Raw genomic sequence first — 22190 nt, forward strand, 5'->3', positions numbered from 1 at the left:
GGAAACGCGACAAGTGTAGGCCACTGAATATAGCTACAGAGGGTACAGTATTCGCAAAAGTTTAATGCAAAATATACTCATGAATGGGGCTTTCATTGCCATGTATTGATGGATTTCGAATTTCTTGTACTTTTGTCTCGCATTGTACGTCCAGAACATCCTTAAATACAATGCAATCTTTTCGGAGGCGGCGCAAAATTGAAAATTTTCGACACTCGAAATTACGAAAATCCTTAAGTTTTTCTATATGCTTTCACATATTAAAAGATAGACGGCACTGCGTGTATCGATCTCTGTATTCTACACATCGTTCTACAGAAATCTGACGGAGGAAAGGGAGGGGGAAGTAAGTCACAATGTTCACAACCTATCGATTCGATTCGACTTTCTGGGAACGTTCAATCGAACGAGTTCACTGGGCGGGTAAACATATTTTCACACAGAGAGCCCGAACATCCGGATCCAAGCAATTTGAAAGACAAACACATTTGCGGCCCCCTTGAGAAATTCCTGGCGATCGATGTCAGAAATGACCGATCGGTCGACCGCGAACGAAAGAAAGAAAAAAAAGGAGGGAAAGAGAGAGCGAAAGATGAAGGAACCGAAGGGAAAACTGCTCTGTGACATAATTTCCAAACGCGTGCCCATTGTTTGAAGAGTTCCTTTTGATAAGTGTCGGACGGCACGCCACGCCGCCGCTCCTAACTTCCGCCCCGGGAACATATTTATTCCCGACTCTCGAGTATTTTCCAAGTAGGTCGCAAAGTATTTCTGATTAATGCCCATTTTCAGCGCGAACGAGCAAACGCTTCTCGCGGAAACTTTTGTATTCCCATCGGAGTGCTTACGCGGCGGACAATTATTTCGCCATCCACAAACAGCCGGCCGCGTCTTAATCCCGAAACATTTTATCCAAGTACACATTTACCAGAGACCAGTGTCCCCTCCCTCGTTTCCCACGAACGAAATATCCCGCGCATTATTCCCGACTGGTTTTATACAGTGCCATTTATTCGTCGAACGGGAACAAGACCATACACGACTGTTCATTATTAAAAAATTATCGCGAGTTCACTGGGAAAGAAGATTTGTGAAACGGCGCGGCAAGCTATTTCTCGCTGGTATTCTGGTCTAGGACTTTGGAAAAATCGAGATATTGCACACGTAACTCCGTAACTGTGAAAATCGTATCCGTACTGTTTCAAATTACACCCACCCACTTTTGTTTAAAAAGGAATAAAATCAGTAGTCCACTCATTACATTCATATAGTACAGTATTATCTCCGTCGCGAAGGTCTCTACCGTAACTGTGAAAATTTTATCCCCACCACTGGGGGGATCTCCTTGCGACCAGTCAAGCAATAATCACTAGACTGCGGATCTTTATGCGTTTATAGCAAAATTAAGTAGATGAAATTCAAAAAGGTTGAAAATTTAAAAAATTGAAGATGTCGAGATACGATTTCTTCATTATTAAAATCATTAAGGGAAGAAATAACATTCAATTCGGTTTGTATTTATTGACAATTTTTAAAATATAGTCTACTGTAGTAGGGGTTTTTAGTATTTTATTGAAAATAAAATTGTTTTTAAAGGTTCAGCACTGTACAATCAACAGTCACACGAACACTGGATAAAACTGATTTATCTTTTGACAACCAATCCGGTGTTGTCGAGTGTGCTCTCGATACTAGTTAAAAGTTTTTAATAAAATATAAACCGCCAATGTGTGGAGTGTAGACTTTTGCGCGAAAGTAAATCGTATAAATAGAGGATAACTAACTGCAAAATTGTCAGCAAATATACGGAAACATTTGTACGAACGTCACTTTCACAGATGGCATATTGTATATTTTGTATATTTTCTAACATTATCGTTAGTAACACAAACAATGCCATGTAATTAATGTGAAACTAATTTTATTTTTTACCTAACTGGGAAATAACGTATGAATACATGAACAACCAAAGATCTCTTCGAATTAAATTTTGTTTAAATTTAGTGAACAATTTATAGTTTGTATAGCTTATTTAGAACGCACAAAATTATATGAAATTACATATTATATTATGTTATATTACAGTGAGGAGCATAACTAATTCCACTCACTTTAAATCAGAACAACTTTCTTATGAATGGACCAAACGACTTCAATTTCTCTGTAAGGCTAGAAGAATTAGTTTAGTAAATAATGTGTAAAAATATGTTGAGAAAATGCATTTGGACGGAATTGTGAAAAACAATAGTAAAAATTGATTTTTACAACTATTTTAGCTGGGCCGATAACGAAAATTCAAAAGACGTGTCTGGTCAACTGGTATAAATTATATACGCTCTGAAAATTTCATTGAAATTAGTTAATTAGTTTGCGAATTATTAACGATCAAAAGTGGTAAAAATTGCAATTTTTCAAGATTTTCTGAATTTTACCACTTTTGATCGTTCATAATTCGTAAACCAATTAACCAATTTCAATGAAATTTTCAGAGCGTATATAATTTATACCAGTTGACAAAACACATTTTTTAAATTTTCGTTATTCAGCCAGCTAAAAAATGTTGTAAAAATCAATTTTTAGTATTGTTTTTCACAATTCCGACTAAATGCATTTTTTCAACTTATTTATTAGACGTTATTTACTAAACTAATTCTTCTAGCCTTACAGAGAAAAATTGAAGTCGTTTGGTCCATTCATATAAAAGTTATTCTGATTTAAAGTGTGTGGAATCAGTTATGCTTCTTACTGTATATAAAATTGTATAAGACCGAAGGGAGTCTTCGCCCAGGAGGCAAGGTGATATAATAAATAATAATAATTATATTAATAAATTTACCTGTATGAACAGCCAGGATGTGATCAGCGCCAAACTGCTGTACTGTCCGTTGAACCGATAATGATAAGCGTAATAAGAGAAGTGATAAAGAAAGAAGAACCTGCAACAGAAAAAGGATAGGTTCCTCGTATAACAGAACGGTAATTGTTTTTTTCGGCTGGCAGTGCCAATAAAGTTACTTAACCGACTACATAACCCTCCCACCACGTTTTTCGTGGTATATTGGTGGTCATGCAACAACATGGACTCTCTATCGATCAGATCGTATCAGGTTCCTGGCTGTTGAAATACTGCGTCTACCGCGTCACACGGATTGCCATTAGTAGACCGCGCATTTTTATGCAAATTGAAAATTCTCTGGAGCCAGAAACACATTTATTTCTATTCTTATAATCGTTTGAATCAGTTGAAATAAACAGATCAATATTTTTCAATTGTTAAAATGCTTTCACTGTTTCAAACTCGATCCACACATTTCCAACATAAATGCATAGAATCCACCGTCCAGTCATTAGCACGACAGAATAGTCATTAGCACCGTAAATATTTCACTGGACTTGGATCATCTCGAAAATCCTTGGTGATGCTCTTTTAATCCCGACGTTTTTAATTATCGCGACTAAACCGCGGATCTCTATGCAAAATTAAAAATGTTTGCATCATTTGCGACGACCAAGGACTAAATAAACATTTCCCTTCCTTCTTTAATAGCTCTAATAAGCTGGGAATATTAGTTGCACAAATGAATTCGTGGTTTTGTCTTCAGTTGTTGTTCGTTTATGAACAATGAAATTGTATTCGGAGATCTTGGGAACGATAGCCCCATCAGTTATTATATTTAACTCTGAATAATCTTAAATTATTTTAATGTCATTACTACGGAATTTTGCCAACTAATTTCTGCCATAAATGCACAAAACTGCAGTCTATTTACCATTATAACTAAATACAATGAAGATTTTACTTTCTATAGAAAATTTTATCGATACAAGTTTATTATACCTACTAAAATTATCCAATCAAATTAGACTCTTTGCTTCTGCAATTTAAAATAATGTTTTACCCAGTAATCATGATTGCTATGATGTACTCTGTTCAAATAGAATAATTTTCCATCATTAGATTATCCCAGAAGGATTGAACAAAATCTACTAGTTCTTAAAATCTTGTTTATTCGCCAAAGACACGCATTGTCGTTGTTCGCTAAGCAGGAAAATTTGTTCTACTAAATGCCCTCCTATCTTGTATTTAATAGAGAATTTGTAGCTTGTTCTTCTGTGCTCGAAAAGTTAAATGAAAGAAAGTTGCGCCGTATACTTTAGGAAATTAGTCACCTTGCTTATCGAGGGGATACACAATACCCATTTTTCCCCCCTCGGACACCCTCCGTCCACCCTTTTCACTCTTACGAGATGGGTGTTGCAGTCTGAACTCCACCCTGATCCGCAAATATTGGCAACCCCGTAACAGCTACTCGTAAAAATCACTTGATTACAACCCCTCCCTTATCACCTTAAGGGTTCCCATAAGATGAGGCTGAAAGTAAAAAAAAAGTCATCTTACGGCTTTTTTATGTTCATTGAGTAAAACGCGGAATTCGGCCCGGCCCGAAGTTTGCACAGGCTATTGTTCCCTTTTTACCCCCGATTTTTTTTCAACTTTAACACTGTACAACGTCGTTCCATACTTTTCCTACGGTATAATCTCGCCGACTTTCGTTAATAGTTAAGGCGGTATACTCGTTTCCAGGATTACAAGGGTGCCGGATTCGCGTTCTCATTTTTAAATAATACAAAAATGGGGTTCTTCGGTAGTCAAAAACACTAGATAAAAGATCGATCTAGAGCGCTATCACACTCAAAAGTCCTATTTTCTCGTTTACGAGGCGTAATTTGCATTATTCGCCAGCATGTACTCTCATGTACTCCCATTAATACTCGGACGCTCTCAAAAAAACGATAACTTTGTTAATATTGGACTGTGCAATTTGATCTTTTTTTGGGAAGCCAGAGCAATTAGTTCACTACAGGATGTGAAAAGAAATTTTTTCAAAAATTGCATTTGGTCGAAATTGTAGAGAAAATACTAAAAGTTGCATTTTACAACTTTTTTATGCGCGCCTGTATTGAAATTTTAAAAAAAAATACGTTTTGTCGATCTGTGTCAATTACATGCACTGTGAAAGTTTCATAGAAATCGGTTGATGCGGGAAAAAGACGAAAGCCATTGAGAGATGTAAAAATCCTTAGAATTACTGCAGTTGGAGGCCGAAAATCGTGAAAATCTGCAATTTTTAACATCTTTAAACATTTGTGGCTCGTTACAACGTCGACCGATTTTGACGAAATTTTCAGAATATGTTTAATCCACACAGATCTACAAAACGTATTTTTTAAATTTTCAATATAGGCCCACATAAAAAAGTTGTAAAATGCAACTTGTAGTATTTTTTCTATAATTCCGATGAATTGCAATTTTTTAAAATGTTTTTCACATCCTGTAGTAAACTAATTGCTCTAGCTTCCCAAAAAACTTCAATCCGTATAGTACAATATTAAAAAAGTTATCGTCTTTTTCAGAGCGTCCGAATATTAATTCGAGTAACTGTACATACGCAGTTGTATGCTTCTGAATAATGCAAATCACGTCTCGTAAACGAAAAAATAGGCGATAGCGCCTAGATCGATCTTTTATCTAGCGTTTTTGACTACTGAGGTAATGATATTTGGTCCCCTCAGAGTTTCACAAATCCATTTACCACTCTCCCCCTCTTTCACTCTCACTAACGCCTAATTTCAGCGGGTCCTACTGTTTATTACGGTGGGTTTCGAACCACCCGCGTTTTTGACTACTGAAAACCCCCACTTTTGTATTATCGAGAAATGAGAACGCGAATCCCGCACTCTTTCAATCCTGGAAAAAGGAGTCTACACCCTTAATGCGTGGACCGCCGACTAATGCTTCAGCTTTCGTCGATGTTTCAAAATCCTGGCGATAATGGTAAAAGTGTAACACTAATCTTAAATTCCTCTTATTTATTAAATATTACATTTTCTGTATTCACTTTTGTCATAGATGCGTTTCTAGTACGAATGCAATGGGTGCTCCTGAATCGTAAATAACAAATAGTCGACCAAATTATAGTGTAGCCATTTTTAACGATGTCTCCGAAGGGATAGTCGAGGGCAATAAGGGTTGGAAAATTAGACATTTTCGTGCGATTTTATCATTGAATAGTGTTATTCATGGATTTAACAGACAATCTGAAAATATTCTTCATCGGGCAGGAGAGTTTAAGGAAAATGTCTGTCTCCTTTGAAAACCCGGAGGACAAGAAATGGGGTCGGGGGTGTTGCTTTTAACAGTTCGGTGGAACGGTTACGGAGGGAAATCTTTGCGACTTTGTTCATCAAACGGGGCGGCACGAAATACCGTAACAAGTAATTAAGTTAGAAGGAGATTAAGAGATAAACTGTTTCCGCGTTTTATTTACCATAAAGCGGAGGTGGATTAATTCCTACCGCGATGAGAGGAAGTTTCACGATTTTTTCGAGGCTCGGAATCGGAAAGTTTCGTCGGTTAAAAAAAAAATGGAGAATGTTTCATTACACCGTAAATGCGCCGGACAACCGGCCATCTTTAACGACTTGCAAACGTTCTAACAAATTGGAACAAATGAGACGCCCGCAAGACCCGTTATAAGTTTAAATTGCTATTTTAATATAAATTTGAATACGTTCTTCAGCGTTCACATCAAGGTTGATTCACAGAAATCGACGAAGTTTTAACGTGTTAGACTGGGTGATCAGATTATTATAAATGGAAAAATTATTAAAATAATAAAAGGTTTTTAATATACCACGTTTTTAAGACGGACTGACAAGTATAAAATAATTTCTCCTAGCACCATACCGATTCCTAACCCCATACAGATAGTCCTGAAAATTTGTGATTGTGAATTTTTAATAGCTATGAAAATACTTGTAAGATTTCAAACGAAAAACGTGGGGCGCAAGATAATGGTAAGGAGTGTAGAGAGTAGCTGCCGTTGAGAAAACTCACACAACAGTTCACATATCATTTGCAGTGCAATAAAATTGTTAGTGACTTAGGTGAACTATTATAATTATTGCTCGTTTTAAATCTTACAAGTATTTTCGTAGCTATTAAAAATTCACAATCACAAATTTTCAGAACTATCTGTATGGGGTTGGAATCTACATGGGGCTAGGAAAAATTATTTTATACTTTTTAGTCTGTCTTAAAAACGTGGTATATCCAAATTTTTTTATTTAAACAATTATTTTCTACTTTTTAGTCGTGTGTGCGAAATTTTTCAATCGGTTTTAAACATTTTGATGAGATTATAACAGAGACATATGGTAAATTTCAGGTTAATTTCACTTTCTCTTCACCTGATCATATCTGAAATATAATAGAAATTATAACTAAAGCGAATTAATATTGCATTGTTATCCAGTTCTGAGCTACGTTTAAAGTTTCAAGTGTCTAGCTCACCGGGAAGTTAGTTTAAAAGCAATTGCAAAAGTACCGAACAGACAAACCGACAGACAAGAAAACGAGTTAATAAAAACGTGGTAAAATTAAATAAAAACAACTGTCTTTAAAGAAGCACGTCTCTTTATGAATATTATTTTATTATACCAAGGTAAAATATTATATGGTATACTTCATTATGGTGATGTGATCAAAATAAAATATACTAAACTCACAAACTCTAAATATACTCGTCGTTTTTTGTCGCGTATTCTTCATTAACCCGTCAGTTAATTATCAACATAATTTATTCTTAGCAAATAGTACGGAGGAATATTTGGACGAGCATGTTTATTACATTCGACCGACTATCGCTATGCCTTCGGCGCGGCGTAATGAAAACTTTACGATGAATTTCATTCTGCAGCAACTAATTTTATATATTAAACATAAGCGAGTTACAGCGCAACTGTTGCATAATTATATTTGACGTTTCGTATGAATATTAAACGCATTCAATTTTACGCAGATGTTATTAATCCTGGCCAGAGCTGGACACCAGAAAGACACGCGACAGGGAACACTTTTGAAACTTTACTTACATAATCATTTAGGTGAATTTGCCAACGACATTCTCGCAAACGTATTCTTAGTTGTTAACACATACTATGGCTGCATTATATTACCAAAGACATTCATTTCCATAAACGTACAAGTTCTAGCATCACTTATTATAGTGGCAAATTTTGAAATTTTTCTGCAATATACTTTCTGCGTAATATACTTCACTATTTTTTTGTAAAGTGTTATACTAATGTATGCTATATAAACGAAACTAGGTTTACGGCATCAATAAATAAATAATTACTATTATTATTTCTTTTTTTTGCAATAATAGACTGCAAAATCGATTTTTCAAAAATTGCTGATTTTATAACTGAGTTATCAGTAGACTGCGGATCTTTATGCGAAATAAACATGTTTTGCATTGATTGTGGGAAGTAGGAATATCATAAAAATTGATTTCATCCCTTAACGGCTTTGTTACATGAAAAGCAACTACAACATTCTTGAATTTAAAACATCGTTTACTGTTTCATATTTCGCACAATCAATTTTTTCATAAACGCATAAAGATCCGCAGTCTAGTTATCAGATGATCACGTTTATGTTTATATTCCTTTCGGATTTTCAGGATAGGGCAAAAATGTTTGAACAAATTTTAAATCTCCAGAAATCTGAAGAAAATGCATGTTGCTCGTAAAAGTTTTAGAGATGCCAGTTTTATATCCGATCCCTGCTTCTGGGACAACGTGATATTTAAATTTATCAGTTGAAAAATTAATTTTCAATTTCAGACGAATTCTGATAATCGAATGTGACTGCGTCGATAGACAATGAAGAATATGCAGTAGATTGTGGGAACAGGATCACAATCGTCGTGCAAAGTGCAACGAGGTCGCTTCTTGGCGAACGATTCAGTCTCGAGCGTATAATACACCCGAAATCTTGCACAGTGCGAATTTACGTCTGCCGAGGAACAGTTCGAAAGCGTTTCTGCATTACGTTTTACGATGCTGTCAGTCGTAAAATGTAGTTTAGGCGTCCGGTCTATATTCCGTTTTCGGCGAGGTGTATGTGTTACGCCAACATCCAGTAGATCGGGACGAGCTTTGATCAGACCGAAGATAGTTTAGGTTTAGGAAACTCTCCCTGTAATAAATCCATCCTCTACGACTCCTTACCGACGTAAAATAAAACTATTTAGCACTACATCTACGTAGCACTAAAACAGAGTACATAGAATGATTAAATTATTACGAACACTTCTGTATTAAATAATATTCATTTTATCTCGATTTAATAACACTAGGTTTACGGGATCCGTCAAAATGACGGATTCTAATATTCTTAATTTGTGATTATTATGATTGCAAAGATGCTTCCCTAAGGAATTTTTTACCAAATTTATTTCATTGGGTATACAGGGTGTCCCACGTAACAATTTTCACGATTTTTCAATCAAGTGCTTGCGATAATCTCACAAACATTATTTTAAACGAAAGTCGATCAGTTTTCGATTGCCTATACATTGCAATAAAAAAATTTTCTTTTTAATTATCGCCAAGGCACCTTCATTTTTTTAAATGGTACTTCAAGGTCATCCGTAGGTCATGGTATGGACTAGGTCGTTGAATTCGTCTTGATACGAGCTATACTACTGTTAAGTCAAAAATATCAAGTGCCATTTAAAAAATGTAGGTGGCCTTGACAATACTAAAAAAGAAAAAATCGACTTTTTTTATTGCAATGTATAGCCAATCGAAAACTGATCAACTTTTGTTGAAAATATTTTTTTGTCGGATTATCGCAAGTACTTGAAAAATTGTGAAAAGTGTTACTGGAGAAATGGCCAAAAATGTGGACAGACAAATTCTTGCTATGTTTATAAAATAATGTGAAATATATTATAGTTATTCCTATATAGAGCTCCGTAAACCAGGTGTTCAGATTTTCAGAGATTTTTACTGTGCTATATTCTTTTAATTATTTTTCTAAATTACGATAATTGAGATTATGACATTTATGTGAAGTTTATTTAAACGAAAAAATCTCCGGTTTGATAGCAATATTAATATTTCTAGTGTGTGGTACTAATTACGATTGGATTTAATAACGACGCTACCAACCCGTGTTAAATCTCGCTCATCCGCATCATTAACCTCATTATTGTACACATTAGTATAATATATATTATTTAACATATTAGTAATTTTTGTTTTTAATTTTGGCGATCGTATGTACAATACAGACAAGTTATTATTATTTATTTTGTCAGATTACAGATGATTATTAATATTACATTTATATCGTGGATTTGATGCACTTATGATAATTATATAGAAAGTTATGAATAACAAATGCAAATAATACAATGTTTCTCTTGTCAGACTTCACGTTCGAGATAATCAAACTTGGAAATGAATCTCATACGTCTACAGTCGTGAACAGAAAGCACAGACAATTAGCAATGAATAGACAAATTAAACGAGTTCAATTCAACAGCATTCATCGACTATTCAACTTCCGTTTTCTCGAAAACCCAACTCGAATGGAAAAAGTTCATATGTACTTACATCTGAACTTCCAGGAAAAATACTCTCCTCACAATAGCATTTTTTTATGCGTCTAGTAACATTAACGTATATTTGACACTATGAATCACTAGGATTATGCTAGGCGATAGCATGATAATAATAAAAACAAGTGAAATAAATACTGTCTAAAAATCTTCAAACAATTATAAAACACAATTTTTATTAAATTTATACTAGAGATATATTTAATATTAAAATTTATATTATTAAATTTATATTTTATCATTTATAAAAACATTAATTTTTAATCAAGTTCAGGCATCAGGATACTATGAGATGTGTAGTACAGAAGAAAATGATTCATTAAATTTTCTAATACTCGATAAGAACAGAATGTACAGAAAATAGATCTTCGATTTCGATCCAACTGTAATTATTGCACTGCAATTTCCGGAAGGCGACGTCACGTACTATTTTTATTATGCAATATTGACCGTCCACTGCCAGTATGAAACAAAAACAACAGATGCCGTTTGATTGAAAGGTTTCATTGGGATATTCACGTATAATATAATATTTCATATTTTATGGGAAAAGTCTAAACGTGCAAATAGCACCTCTGGTACACGGTATTCGATCAAAAATCGTGAACGAGGTCGTTGAAGGAATTATTTGCGCGCATATTAAAAACGGAAAATGGCAAACTATGTATATTGAAGAAGTAGAATAAAAGCCATAGTCGCGATACCATACTCCCGTTAACAACTACAAAATAATGCACTGGTCATCAGTGGAGATTTCCCAAAAATTTTTGGGTTCCACTTTGGAATAAAAATATTAGTACTAATCATAATGAAACTTGACTTATATAAATTAATTAAACATTACTCAAAATTTCCAAAAAACATGAGTATATTTTTAACTACAATAGTTGTATAATAATTGTATTTCTGCCATCACTTTGATAGCGGAGCCTGGGCCTCTTAAATGAATCGGCTAAATTAGGCTCAACGGGAAGACTAATGTGTCTACAAGAAGTGCTTCGATAAGTATGTTTGAAAATGTTGATAAATAAAGCGCAGTGAATAAAAATATTATCAATTATACAGTTCGAAGAATGTCCCGTCGTGAGAGGGTTAATACTTCCAATTTCGAGTTGAAACTTTCAGGAACATACAGTCAAGAGCAAAACTGATCACACATACTTTAAATCAGAATAACTTTTTTATGAACGGACCAAACGACTTCAATTTCTCAGTAAGTTGACGAATTAGTTTAGTAAATAACGTCTAAAAAATATGTTGAAAAAATGCATTTGGTCGAAATTGTGAAAAACAATAGTATAAATTGATTTTTACGACTTTCTTAGCTGGGCCAATAACGAAAATTTAAAAGATGTGTCTGGTCAACTATAAATTATATACGCTCCGAAAATTTCATTGAAATTGGTTAATTGGTTTACTAGTTATAAACGATGAAAAGTGGCAAAAATTGCAATTTTTCAAGATTTTCGGACTTTTTACCACTTTTGATTGTTTTTCGGAGCGTATATAATTTATACAAGTCAGAAGGATCACATGTTAGATGATACAGTAGAATTGGTCGTGATATGGTCGGACACTGAAACCCGTATTAGGGAACCGAAGAGAAATAGACCGTTTGACAATGAGAAAACTTGATTTTAACGGCGAGCGACGAAAAAAAGAGTGGTAGAAAAGCATAAAGACGCCGAATGGTCGGGAGAAGGGGGGTTTAAAGGGGGATAGAGTGCAGAGGAAAGAAGGATGAGAAGGAATGCACGTTCAAAATCCCGAGTTACGTATTCTGAAGACATAGCCTCTAAAGTATCCCACGCTCGGGGAACCACAACCATCCGACGACGATTCATAGGTCTTTCCCGAGAATGGAAAAGGTAAAGAGGGGACTGGAGACTCTCCAAACGCATTCTGAATTCATTGAATAGTGCTGTCCCTCTTTCTTGATTCGCGAAGGATACTTTCGGGCTCTAAGATTTTTCGAACTTCCGGTCTAACCTATGCAATATCTCGTCGAGCTCTATTCACGAAATGTTGGATTTAATGAAGGATCGAAATAAATGTTTTCTAAAATATACGTCGTGTATCAATTTCTTTCGCGAATTTTTCAACCCACCTTCTTGAGACGAACATTCATCCTTTTATTATACTTAATATAAATAGCTATTTAGATTGGCTTATAAATTGCTTAATAACTAGACTAGCGCAATTTTCTAATTCTTCAATAAAAGTCGAAGAATCTTCGATATTACTGTTTCTTGCAATTCACGTAAACAATTTTTATTTTGCATAAAGATCTAAATGAAGTCTACAGACATCTACGTTAATTTATATTTTTATTCAAATTAAAACTACTATTTTCCAGAATTTTAACTTACAACAAAAGGGTATTTTAAACAAAATTTCAAGACCTACGTGTGGAACAGAACTTGTCAAAAAGTACGATAACTTTTTCGATCCCTGTTTTTAATTATTATACTACTCTTCTGTTTGATGACACGTAACCTGTAACGCAACCGAATATCAACTACAATAATTTCGAACGAAATTTCGATCTTGAGGAAATCCGTTGCATCCATTAATTTGTAACAGATTAATTTGTTTGTTCGAATGAACGTTTATGGCGATGAGATAATAACCGTTCTGCCATCGATTTTATTATTTTTCAACGTATCGAGTTGCGTCGAATTATTGTTGCACAGAAATGATGTTACACGATTGTTAGCGTTTATAAACGGTCATTAACGTTTATTAAAGGAGATGTAATTTGCATTGGCATAACATGATAACGACTCGTTTGCAAAATCGATTTTCTTCGTACGAAATGATTTTCAATTTTTGTATACAATTACTGCAATTATGTGTCGTGCTTTTTATGAACTATAATGGTTTATGATATTTACATAATTAACTTCTGTTAGCTATGTAACGAATGAACTTGATCTTCTCTATTAATTAATTAATTCCATTGATTCCATTAATTATATTGTTGATGAAATAAATTAATACTAGTTATATTCTATCTTATCGAATTATTACTAAATTACGTATTCTTTTGAAGGCACATTCGCTGCAGAATTTTTACAGAAAATTTATTTGCAGGGATGCAAACTGCTACCACTCAACGTCTAAAAACGAACGCAGCTGAAGTCTGTGCTTGAAGTTATCCTGCACCGTGACTAAACGGCGATGTAATCGTGTCAAAGGTACAAGACGAAATTTGTAATTTGCAGTTCATCGTTCCCCAGCTGGAAAGATTTACGATGCAATATAGGGATCTCTGGGTATTCGAGATCACACGAAATGGATTCGCCAGGGGGTACTTTGTCTTTCATTCACCTTCTTCGAGGGCACGATTCATGATGGTCGAACCTATCGACTGGATTCGCTATCTAATAGATATTTATATACATACAAAATCCTCGTTCTTACCCAAACGATATAAAACATCCTGACAATATTTATATACGTCTCTACTGTGACGAATATTTTTAATAGTTCCAGTCAATCAAAGCTAATGTAACAATATTTTTATGTATTTCTGTTATCTTCAACGTTCTATTATTCACACACATTTTTGTCGCAAGTGCAAAAATCCACAGTCATTACCTTGAGATGACCTTGAGCTCTAAAATTTTTTGTGGAACTTGCTTTCAAAAACCAATTCAGCACTCCTAGCACCGTCGTATCTTTAGGGACACAGAATATTTGTTAGGACACGCGGTATATAATCAGAAAACGGTGCATTTAGCGAGAGCTGAAAAAAGGAAGCTGGGAAAGCGAAAGCGGAGGAAGTAGAAGGGAAAGAATATCCTGCAGCGACGTCCCGATACAGGAAAGAGGATCGTATTAGTCGGTGGCAAGGGCCAACAGAGGGAAAAGAGTAAAAGAAGAAGGAGAAGAAGACGTGGAAGAAGATGATGATAAGGAAGGAAGGAAGGAAGGAAGGAAGGAAGAGGGGGAGGAGCGGGGAGATGTAGCCGTCTCCATAACTGTACAGTCCACTCGACTAACGTAAGTATATTGTCAATCAATCCACGGTATAAAAGCAATCTGAGGTTCGGTCGACGGGGTGGCGGGATCCCGTGGGGCGTGGACGGGCTGATCGAGCTAAGGATCCAACGAACAGAGAAAGGAGAGTGGCTCCAGGGAGAGAGAAGGAAGAGAGAGGGGGAGGGGGAAGAAGAGAGGGTGGAGAGTGCAAACAATCCCCTCTCGCTCCCTGAGAGATGGATGGAGCGAGAGAGGGAACTTGATAGAAAAGGAGAAGTCCTTTACTCTGACCACTCGAAGGACCCTGCCGAACAAGTAGGATGAAACGAAACTCCTGCCCGGTGCCTATACCTATGCTTATAGACACGCGTGTACATACGTGTATGTACGTACACGTGTGTGTGTGTGTGTGCGAGTTCGGAATACTTGTAAGGATGTGATCGCGTATAGCGAAACTCAGCGTGACCGAACGGATATGGCCGATGCTAGGATATATCTGAAAATGTCGCTGGAAGACCTGGGTGTCCTCGAGGAGGTGACGTGTTCTGTTCACGGGGAGCCCGAAGTGCTGGGAAAATATATCGAGCTGACCGCCGGAACAGACAATGACGAAGACAGCCCAACAAACTGTGACCTTCGTTTCCAAATTTGCGCAATTGCTTCGAAACAGCTTCCAACATTCTCACTGCAAGGAGCAAACGATCTCAACCCTGAAATGGTATACGAAGTATGAAGTAGTTTAGGGCGACAACATTGATTCCTTACGATCCGTGATTGAAGCAAAAATTCCAACGAACCTTTGCCGGATATTTCGATCTGACTAAAGCATGTTGAGAAATTGGTGAAAGAAAATTGATACGCCGATTAAAATCAGCAGAGGGAATTGAAACGTGTTAGCAGATAATAGTATTAGAAAGGAAGCAATTGGCAGGATAAGAACGCGGTTGGGAAATGAGATGGCCTTGAGTTGGGCGGGGTTAGAAGCAAACGGCACATATGGCGCGAGCTGTCCAAACAAAGTTGTTGATGAAGAGACTGATTAAGTCGGGTGTCGGGTGGACAGGAGATAGAAGATAGGAGGTATCAGGAGGAAATAAGTCCTATCCGGGCAGAATAACGTAGATGACTTGAGCCCATGCACCAGCAAATAAGGTTACACGCCCCTTGTGACCCAATGAGAAGTTTCGCTCTCTCCCCCGTAACGTCGACGAGGGCGGCGTTGGACTAGCGGAAAATGAAATAATATCGACGCAAACACACGGGACTGAACGCCAAAAAGACCGTGGATAAATACGTAAGAGAGTTTACCACGGAACTGTGGGGAAAAGAGGAGAATCGAGAGACGAGGAAGACGGAGGAGCCGCACCGACCGGGGCCACACCACAAGAAATTGGAAAGGAGAGAAGTAGAAGAATAGAAGAGAGACACGTCGTGGGATCCTAACACGTGGCAAAGCTCTTTGTACACCACAGATTTTTCGAGGTTGAAACGGATAGCAAATCTGGATAATGTATTTACAGAATCTCAAGCCGTGACCCGTCCCAGCCACGCAAAACTGTTCCTATTTGTTTTCCTTCTCTATAGCTTCCTGTTTTACTAAATTCGATCGCGAAATTTCAACAAACGCCACTGCTAGACAAATCGAAATTTTTCTTAATAATTTCGGCGAACGTCAATAAGTAAGTTTCAGTTTAGAAATCAGGATATTCTTTCAAAAATTATTATATATAGAAATTCGATACTTATTTTCGTGTATTATTTTATTTATTCGCTATTCGTATTTTATTCGTATGCGCAAAGTTAGGCTTATTCGTCATTATAGACCAGCGTCTACCTCGATATTGTTAAGCGTCATCTTCTTCTCTTTGCTCGTTAGAAAGCCAGACCCGTCCCATTTATACTGCTGGAAACAATTTTCTTGTTTAACGAAATGTAAAGTTTACTTTATGCTCAAGTCGAATCACATTCAATTTCTGTTTCTCGGACGACTCCATAAATAATGTTGATTCTCGTTTTCCTTTGAACGAATAAAAGAGCAGAGCAACCGAAATTTAAAAGCAACACTAAAAAATTCATCTTCTAAATAAAATTCTTCTTTTGAGATCATGAGGATAAATAATTGAGTCGCTCCGAGCTTCCAGAGGGTTATAGTATGATTTCTTTCTAGTGCTTTGAAGAGGCAACGCGTTAGCAGAAATCATTAATCACGCGATTGCAGCTGTGGACCAACTTGAACGACACAACCGAGATTTGAAGGAAGAAAAGAATGATCATACACAAAAGCTCTTCCGAAGCTAGTGTCTGTTTATTGTACGTATAATACGGTTTATCTGGCCATTGGTATACCCCTATAAAATAATAAAAGCATAGTTGTCATTTATGACAATGGATTTCTTCATTAGAGATCTAGGCCGATGTAATGCAACATTATCAGCAAGACCTTGATTGTAGTTTCTTTAGTACTGGCTTTGCCCACTTTCATCATTATGGGCACATGTGTTAACTAGGTCGCAAGTAGAAGTAGTCGTAATTGATCAGACACATTTTAGATAATTGCTTAATCCAGAACCAGGCGTGTGCAACGACGTATTAAATTATACTTTTCCAAAACTAAAGTAAACTTTTATATCTTGTACGTATTCAAAAAATTCACTTCGTTATGCAAATAAAATAATTAAAAACTCTCTTTCTAATTCTATTATACTTGCAGTTTTTAATTCTGATTAATGATTTCCGTCTGTATGAGTAGTAAATTGTATTTCTTAAAAATAATAAATATAATAATAAAATATAATAATAAAAATAATAAATGAAACATAATTAAGGCGAAGTATTCTACACAACTATTTCAGGGGAGCGTATGTGGGTTAAATAATAAATAAATGTAACAACATATCATTTTCTCGCCCCAATAATTTACTAGATTGAATTATTCAGTACACAAATTTGTAAATTAAAATTTATGAATTAGCGATATCAATATTATAATTGAATGTACAAAGTCATTTAATCGTTCATTTTATAATTTACGTATTCAATAACGCGAGGATGTTGAATTCTTTAATATATAATTATGTATTAAAATTTATAAATTTCACATACAGATGCAAAAATTTAGTAGTATTACATCATCGTGACAAATGAATTGTGAAGCTGGAGTGTGAAAGTTTAACACAAAACAAATTGAAAATTTATATACATATTCTTCTAATTAGATGGATTTTAAATAAATTGGATCATAATACTGATTTCAGACTGTACTTTATTTTATGGTTTTGTAGTTTGATAAATATGGAGTAAATTGAAAAATTGTAGAATAAGTATAATCATATTTTACTGTTCTTCGCTTTTTCATAAAAATTCGAAAACCTGTTTTCTCAGAAGTCAGCTGCTTTATAAGCTCCAGCTCATATAACAGAATTTTATTCCACACTTTTGATTTGCTTTTATATTGCGCCATAAGCGTGGTCTACTATCCGTAGCCCTCGGCCGTCCACGCCCTTTAAAAGAACGCAAATGGACAAATGTAATAATCTTAGCAGAGAATAAACGGATTATTTCTTAGACTTGGAAATGAGATCCAAAGGCGTCTCACGGAATGTCGATTCACACGTGCTACTTGTTTGTTCCGCGAAAGTGGCGCGTGAGAGGAATATCAAACGATGAATACGAATAGATTTTTCGCAAATCAGTATACACACTCAGAAAACATTATTAATTTCCACTTTATTAACAATTCATCGGTCTCCATTACGGAAAAAAACTTCCAACCAAAAACTCTAGACGAGCACAAGCAGCGAAGCACAAATAAGATCGACCAATACATCTATCATTGCTTTTACTAACAATCTCCATAATTAAGAGCTTTTTTGGACCGAACAAAAATAAATGGCTTGTAAAAATCTTTTAAAAATGCTGGAGTATTAAATTCAATGGAATTTAGTACGATTTTTATTTATTTTGGATCTACAAATGCTTTTATCAATGAAAATAGAATTTTATTTGGTACCACTTTCTTAGAATTTGTCTGCAGTCTACTAATGACACAAATTGGCTACTAGATAATTAAAATTTATCGATCGCCTATAACTCTGGGTCTCGACACGACTCTCAAATAAAAGAAATAGACTCAAATCATGTGCCAATCTTAAGCTACGTCCACACTGAACCAACACCCAGCTTTGTCGCCTTTTGTCGCCTTCCCTTTTTTTCTGAATAAAAGAAGAAGAAGCCGTCAAAACGTGGCTCGATGTCGCGTCAGTGTGGATGTAGCTTTACGCCTATAATGCACTCCAGAAGCGTCGATTTCAGCTTCAACATATTTGTGTGGCACAAAAATTGAGATATCGATGTGCACGAAGTGAATTAGAGTCCCACCGTGGGAAATGCGGGATGATGATCGTCAGACACATGTAACCAGTCGGTAACCAGTGTGTTAAACTCGATCAAGATGTGAGCCGGTGAGAACTTGCCAGCAAGCAAACTCCGACGCGTTTAAAGCGACATTAAAATTGATCAGATCGAAATGGACATCGGGAACGGCAGCCGGTATCAGCATCGTGTAAGATAGTCACGGAACTCAAAACTTTCTCTAAAATGTACGAGATGGTAATCAACCGTCCCAGAGGATCGTATTGATTGCCTGGGAACGAGCGCTCCCTCACGCATTTACGAACTCGTGGCGGTCGCAAAGCAAATTCGGGAAGACCGACGATTCGATGATACGATAACCGAGCGGTATAACGTTAATATTTCATCGTGCCGCGTCGAGGAACTTTACGGTCACGCGCCCGGTCCTCTGAGCGAAGACAGCTCTCGTTCAAGCGATATTTAACGCGTTACGCACTTGAGAAAAATCTCTTCCAGTGCCAGTCACGGAAAAGTTGTTTCCCGAAAAATCAATTTTTCCTTGCATAATTTGAGAGTACAACAATCTTAAAACATTTGGAACCTATTATAATATCGATTTCCGTTCTTGCAACGCTTGTGAAGAAACTTTGCTTCGCATACTTATTGAGAAGAACCGAATTTATGAACTACAATGTCTGAAATATGCGAACACTTTGGAACTTCTTTCAAAAAAACCGAGATGGATTTCTTGTTTTTTCAATTATTTTTTTTTATAAAACTTGCACCAACATACTTCGTGGTTACGATTAATACTACGTAATGTAGCCCGTCATACCAAACAACTTTTGTAGCAACACTTTTTTGGTAACGACAACGTCTTCCGAGATATCCTGCTGATCTCATTTCAGCAGGACACCCGGTATATGTATTGAATTATATACATTTTGAAAATTTCTCCATGTTTAAAATGAGAAATTAAAATTTTTTTAAATGTTTCCATGTGTAATTTAATTATTTATTTCGTTTGGAAAGCACTTTCTCGCTATTTCGTAAAGCTTTCACATATTTTCTAAGCGAGACTTCTTTTATGCGGTCACTCTCCACCGCATAAAAAAAAATTTCTTTACTATGTTGTGAAAAATTATTTATTATAGCTGTTTATAAAAGTTTGTGAATATTTTTTTTATGCGGTTTCTTTTTCTGCGGTCCCTATCTACCGCACAAAAACAGGTTTGACTGTATTGACATCTTCAGTTTCGTAAATTTTTCAACGATTTTGAATTTCGTGTACTGAATTTTGCTATAAACGCATGGAGATCCGCAGCTGTTAAAAATGTTCAATTCACACAATAGAGAATTCGGATATCATCGGTTCGGATAATCGAGGCTCTGCTGAATCGTGGATTAAACGAACAACTACGATCTAAATAGTGTCGTGTTTGGTGTCATTTTACCAGGAAAAATGTCACAAATGCGTTGCTAAAAGTTTCATAAAAAGATAATTAAACAAGGTTCTCATCGATATGCCCTTTTTCTCACATATTGGTACTGTATTTTCCCAAGATCGCGTCGTTTCGTCAGCCTGGAGGTGGAAGATGGCTATCGAAATATCGTCGCAGATCAGACTGGATGTGTGCGAATAAAAACAGAATTGCTTATTTTCCAGATACGATGTCAGTGGCTCGATAAAACGCGTCTTTGTAGGCACCGCAGTGACCACTTTGCAGAGGCCGGCCGTGACTGAATTAGAGTTTAGGAGATCGCCCCAGCTATTGGCAAGCTGTTCGTGCAAACCGCCAATGGTCTGGATTGGGCGAGTTTCCATGTCCTCTTAAACGATTGTAAATACTCCCGAACATCCGAACGAATTTAACGCGGCCGTGTTTAAAGTCGGAGCACGTCGATTTTTCGATGGTCGTCGCGACATATACAGGGTGTTCCGCGAAAAGTTTCGCCAACTATGTTCCTCGCAATACCGTGGCGAACGCGATCTTCCGGACAATATGAAACTATTTCTGGAACTTCTGCGATTATTACCGTGGGATAGAGTGCAAGCTATTTTATAAAGCATTCCTTGATTAAAAAGAAACGGGGAATTTTCGACTGATGTATAATTGTAAGAATTTCAACGTTTGAGAACGTTCAGTGTGGTTGATACCTTATAAAAATTCTTTGCGATTTATATATTAAAGAAAGTTGTGATAGAACAATTGATTCGTGTATAAAACAGTTTCAAGCTGACTTTATTATTTTATAGTACTCTCATAAGGTTTCGATTATGGCTATATCATTTTTACGTAACTGAAGCAGCATTCTGTTAAAAAATTCGTTAATGGGTGTATGAATTTATGGTACGATATATAGTGTCGAAATGCATTAAAAAATGCTGATCACCGGGTGGTATATGGTATGACATGAATGGTGCATTAAGTCGCGCCTTCAGGACTTCCCTTAACGCTGACCACGTGACATACGAAATCGATAGAACGTCTGACGACAAACAATACATTTGTTTCGATCGTTACCGTCTACATTAATTTTCTGATTCGATTTTCCCTAAATTTCCATCGGACTAATCTTATTTTATCGCGGTAAAGATTCATTCATACTTGTCAGAATTTTAAAGTCAGTACACACGATTACGAAGAAGAAGCGAATCCAAAATAAGGGGAAATGGATTGTCCGTTGTCAGACATAGTTAACGAAGCGTGCACCAAATAGTAACTCGTATAATATCTGTATTTAAAAAATTGTTACTGGCAACAAAATTATTTTACCTTACACAATATTGAAAACTGACAAAAACTATTATATTTAATTTGGAAGGTATATTATAAAGACAATATAATATTACATGATATAAATAAATACAGGAAAGAGATTAAGATATCCAAAATCTGTACAAAATCTAGATTATAAAGTTAGTTCGTTTAGTATTTCTTCAGAAAATATGATTCTATAAAAACACAAAAGTGTCATTGGTCAATTCGTGAGCTGCTATATCAATTGGCCATGACAATTGGCACATTAACATTATATTAGCATAGTGTGATTTATGAAAATTCATTTTACCATAAGTTGCCCAAATTGTACACATTAATTTCAGTAATGAAAACGTGTTGTATATCCGTATATACTGTTGTTTAAAATCATCATGTTCAAACGTGCATAGACTCTTCTATGCGCATCATTTCATTGTTTTCAGCTTTAGAAAAATTGTTTCGCGCACTTTGGGGAGCACCGTATATAATTAAAAGACCGCGACGCGTAGACGACGTGATCGCAGTAAATTTTGCATCTCCGCAGAAATTTATGCATCAAAGGGAATCAAATCGTAGGTCATCGTTCAGGTTCGCAGCCATTAATTCATTATTCATAGCG

The 22190-nt window shown here is 35.9% G+C and overlaps 1 protein-coding gene across 6 annotated transcripts in view; it reads right to left on the reverse strand.

Moving 5' to 3' along the window:
• Positions 1 to 22190, reverse strand: part of LOC143215329 (membralin) — a 114038-nt gene that overhangs the window by 14675 nt on the left and 77173 nt on the right. For all 6 annotated transcript variants that reach the window (XM_076437399.1, XM_076437398.1, XM_076437395.1 and 3 more), the window contains exon 11: positions 2837 to 2936. In XM_076437399.1, coding sequence (XP_076293514.1) covers positions 2837 to 2936 — 100 coding nt within the window. The remainder of the gene's footprint in view (positions 1 to 2836; positions 2937 to 22190) is intronic.

The sequence above is a fragment of the Lasioglossum baleicum genome, chromosome 13 (genome assembly GCF_051020765.1).
Source record: "Lasioglossum baleicum chromosome 13, iyLasBale1, whole genome shotgun sequence".
NCBI lineage: Eukaryota > Metazoa > Arthropoda > Insecta > Hymenoptera > Halictidae > Lasioglossum > Lasioglossum baleicum.